Source organism: Sipha flava, unplaced genomic scaffold (genome assembly GCF_003268045.1).
Source record: "Sipha flava isolate LNK unplaced genomic scaffold, YSA_version1 351_pilon_pilon, whole genome shotgun sequence".
NCBI lineage: Eukaryota > Metazoa > Arthropoda > Insecta > Hemiptera > Aphididae > Sipha > Sipha flava.
Window position 1 is genome coordinate 1 of NW_020273046.1, and position 4,792 is coordinate 4,792.

The following is a 4,792-nucleotide window of genomic DNA, read 5'->3' on the forward strand; positions in this document are numbered from 1 at the left end:
GGTAACATGCGATATTCTGGTCCATTTGATCTGTACCACCCATATACGTATTGTATTTTGCAATAAGTCTTGGTCTTGGGACTAATACATTTCGTTTTTTCTTTTTGTGAAAATCGTTGTACTTGGCCAACATTTTGAGAACCACATGACGATGAAATCATTGTAACGACGGCATTGTCCATCCAACGTAGGTACAATAGTCCGTCTTTCCTCTCCACAGCAGTCTCAAAATATCCACGATTTTTTTTTTTAAATAATGTTTTGTTTGTCAATGGGCAATTTTTTGGAATCCTATTATCACGTATTGTACCGATGGCGCTATATCCACGAAATCTCAAAAAATGAAAATAAAGTAGGACTTGAAAATAAATTGTCCATATAAATATTATAGTTTAATTCTCTTTTATCGTCCGGAATCTCATCTAATAATACCAAGAGTGGACTAGCAGCCTTTCCAAATAATTTTTCATAATCAGAATTCGATTTGAGATTTTTGCCTTGATAAAGATCAAAATTCAATAAATAACCATTCTTTGAGTTCAGACACCATATTTTATACCCAAACCGTATTGGTTTTCCCCTAATAAATTGCTTACAGCTATGCCGTCCAAAATATTTCACCATACTTTCATCGTATGCCAAGTGCTCTTCTGGTACAAAATTTTTAATACATCGTTTTTTCATAATTTCTATAAAAGGACGAATTTTCCATCCCTTGTCATTCTGGTCAATTTCTGTATTATTAGTACAATGAAAGAAACGACAAATTTGCAAAAACCTGTCCCTACGCATTGATTGGGATACAGCAATATTTTTCATGTCATCACCATTATCCCAATAATGAAGTTTAGATGGCAAATCATTATAGCCACTTACAAACAAAATTGCCAAAAAACAACGAATTTCGTTGGCAGTAATATTGGGATCGGGAAAATTTAAAAACAATGCGTAATTCCGGGTTTCTATTACAAAATGTTGTATTATTTCATCGTCAATAAACATTTCAAAAAATGTCGATAATTGACATATTTTGATATTGTGAGTAGTCAGGTTTAGGAAATACACTCGTCTTTTCAAGATCAAAGTCGGCCCCTTTTATCCAACATGGTTTACGTTTGGATTGTATACGAGTGCTCATCCATTTTTTGATATTTATCAGATAACTGATTAGGTCCTACGATTGAAGAAGTTTCACGGAGTATGAACTTGAGAATTGTTATGTTGAGTGTCTAAATCTTCATAATTAACGCCTAAACGTTCATTATTTTGAAACCGTATTTCAGCATTTGCTAATAATTGCCGAGAACTGAGATTGTCAACCAAACTACAGTTAGGAAAAAATGTTAATTTTATAAAGATGGTATTATGAATAAAACTGAAATAAATAAGGGACTTACCCACTCCCATCTTCATCTGCAGAATCTACATCCGTATCAACATGAGGATTTGGAGGTTCAATAAAAATATCTCCCTCTATATCTTCATTTAAAAGAATATCTAAGGCTTCAGAGAGCGAAAACCCGTTTCTAATCGAAAAAATAAAAATTCTATTAAAAAAATCCTATAAACGCCTAGCGTTGCCAAATGGCAACATCGAACTTCGAACTTATATAAATACGTGAATGTTTGATTTTTTTTTTTTTATTCGACGTTGTTATAAAGATAATATTATACTTAATGCGTCTTACATAAAAAAAAATTAAAAATATACAATAAAATAATACCAAAATTTACTTACTCGAAAGAAAGATCCATTTTTCGTAGAACGACGTCAATGCACAAATTCAAACAACGATATAACCAAAATTATAATAATAAACGGAATCGATTTTGTCCCTATCTTATCTTGAAATAATAACCTATTACTTAATGTTATTTCCACAGCAATTTGTCAAATTCTCAATGAGAAATTAGCTTCTAAAAATAGGTCTACCTATGTTGCCATATGGCAACGCACGGCGTTAATGGGTTAAGAAGATATTATGTTTTGCTTTTGTTAACATCTGGAATACAAATTACAACGTTAGCACCAACATCGACTGTCGGAACTGTCCGATCGAATCACTATGCGAGATGCTTGTGTCTCCAAATTTGCACGAGCCACTTTTCTCATCTTACGTATTTTTGGATTGACTGAATATTCGTATTTGAAATATATTTAAAAAGAACAATTTAATAACAATATATTATTAAATGTATAAAATAATTTACTAAAAAAAAAAAAAAAAAAGTAAGAAAAAGAAAAAGCATACCTGTAACTTCCTGGACAATCTTATATTCTTATATTCTTTTATAAGTCTGATGACTGTTAGTTTGCCAAGTTCGATGTTTGGATTGATTAGAAGAGACTGAATGTTCGTATCTGAAACAAATTAAAAAAAAAAAATTAGTAACAAAGCATTTTTAAATGTATAAAACAATTAAAAAAAAAAAAAAAAGTAAAAGAAATAAAAAAGCATACCTATAGTTTTCTGAACAATCTTATCTTCAAGCTCGGTGTCTGTTAGTTTGTCAAGATCATCCTCAATTTTAATGGTATCAATGACATAATCGGATATGTGTATAGTATAGTATGTGTACCTATCGTTAGTTTTTTTTTTATTTCATCTGATTGCGGGAAAGTACATTTGAATTGTTATGATAAATAACATATATTATAACAGGTGTACAAAATTTTAGTTTAATAGCCAAATTTGGAAGGACCTACCAGAAAATGTTAAAAAACCCACGTTTTTTTTAAACAAACCTAACCTAACTCGATTGGGTTTTACTGGGTTTCAATGGGTTTTAATAGTTTACAAATGAATATCGTTTCTTGATACTTTTAAATTAGGGCTGTTGGCAACCCTGAATCCCCTCTAGGAGGTTCCTCTTAGAGCCACACATTCAAGTTAGTCTAATTCCCGGCGTTGAGAACTTGGGATTTATGCGAATATCCTGTATTACCTCAAAATACATTACACTCGTGGACGGTTAAATCCAGTAAAATTTACTCGAAAAACCTCGATTCGCTATAATAGCTTTTCAAACAGAACGAAAAAATAACTTAAATAATCCCTCGGTGTTGTTCGAACACTGTAACCTGAAAAATATCAAAGTTTATCTAAACTCCGATGTGTATCCGTATGAAGATTTCCGTGCAGACTTTACTACGAAATCCGTGTCTTTATTATACAAAGCGTTTACCGATTTCCAAAAATTGTACTACGAGAAAGAAACCCTATCAAGTCTATTATCGAACATTATTTTTGAATTTTATATCAATAGCAGTAATAGACCACCATAAAAGTACCGACCAAGACTGGAGTTTATTGTCTAATTTTACACGACCAAGTTATAACTTATAATCCGTTCAGTGGAGAAATTCGAAAACTATAATTTTTTATGTAAATAACATGTATTATATTTTTAAAATGTATTTTTTCAATAAATAAAACCTCTTATTTTTTCATATTATTTGTTTTTATTTTACATTCCAATAACTAATTATAAAGATTTAGAGAATTGTGTGAATGTCTAGAATTTACAAATAGTCTACGTTTTAAATAATTAATAAAATATTACTTCGATGATGTCATCTATCCCTTTTACGTGAGGGATGTGGAGATATCGGTGGTGATATTAGCGAGTAGCTCGGTGAAGACATCGGTGAATATCTTGGGAGAGATATGGAAGAGATGTGATTGTTGATCGAAATATGAGGGTCCATCGTTTTGATCGACGGATCTGCCGTCTATCGCTATCGTTATTAAAAGTGGAAACCGGCTTATGATTGTAAGATCTCCACTGTATGCCTAAAAATAATAATAATACTTATAATAATTATGAAGAAAAATATAGGTATGTTTGTTTTTTATTTACCTCAGGTTCAATTTTCATAATACATTGTTCAGTTAGCTGAGTAGTGGCGAAGAGTTTTAGTTGGCTTACAAAATTCCAACTTTTCGAGATATGAAAGGAAATCAAATCGTCATGTAGGTTTTTGATTGTTATCGCCATTTATTCAACGTTTTCAACTTTTTCGAAATTGTTTTTGAAATAATCATACATCTTATCGAACTGCTGCATTACCGTAGGTCGTACGAACGATGATTTGCGTACCATTAGCTCAAATATAGCCCATTTCAAGTATTGTAAAGTAATTATATTTGCACAGTTAAGCAATGCACGACAACCGTCTTGGTTTGTTTCTTCTATCACTAACATGTTCTCACCTCTATATACAATACTGGAGACTCGTGTACAATCGGTTTCCAAAAATATATTCAGTTTATATTTTGCGGGTTTTTCGAGTATAAATGATAAAATATTTTCTATCAATGAATATATTCTCCATAGGAAGATGATTGTAATTGTTGCCACAATGTCGTCCATGAGTTGCATATCATCGGTCTGCCGTTATTCGCACGCCCTCGACGTCTGCTGCCGGAACGGCACCAGGCCGCTCGTCGGGAATTCAACTATTTGTTGGCCAAAGGAATTTGTCGTCCATCTTCAAGCGCATGGGCCAGCCGATTATTGCTCGTATCCAAGAAAGACGGCTCATACCGTCCGTGTGGTGATTACCGTCGACTGAATGGCGTTATTCGTGCCGATCGTTGCCATATTTGCACGATTTCACCGCACACTTGGCCGGACGAACGCTCTTTTCCAAGCTGGACCTAGTGAAAGCATACCATCAGGTACCCATTGCCCAATTCGACCTACCAAAGACCGCCGTAACTACTCCATTCGGTTTATTCGAATTCCCGGTTACGAGGTCTGATCAATAAGTAATGAGACTGTTTTTTTT

At 33.0% G+C, this 4,792-nt stretch overlaps 1 protein-coding gene across 1 annotated transcript; it reads right to left on the minus strand.

The window, feature by feature from the left end:
• Nucleotides 1–432: 432 nt before the first annotated feature.
• On the minus strand, nt 433–4,786 carry LOC112687528 (the record flags this gene model as incomplete). The annotated part of the gene is made up of 8 exons (XM_025560272.1): nt 3,862–4,786; nt 2,462–3,794; nt 2,253–2,362; nt 1,739–2,133; nt 1,398–1,526; nt 1,196–1,324; nt 597–871; nt 433–497 (listed from the first exon to the last, which is right to left on the minus strand). Coding segments are annotated over exons 4-8 (615 nt in total), but the record flags the coding sequence as incomplete, so codon positions are not given.
• Nucleotides 4,787–4,792: the final 6 nt, after the last annotated feature.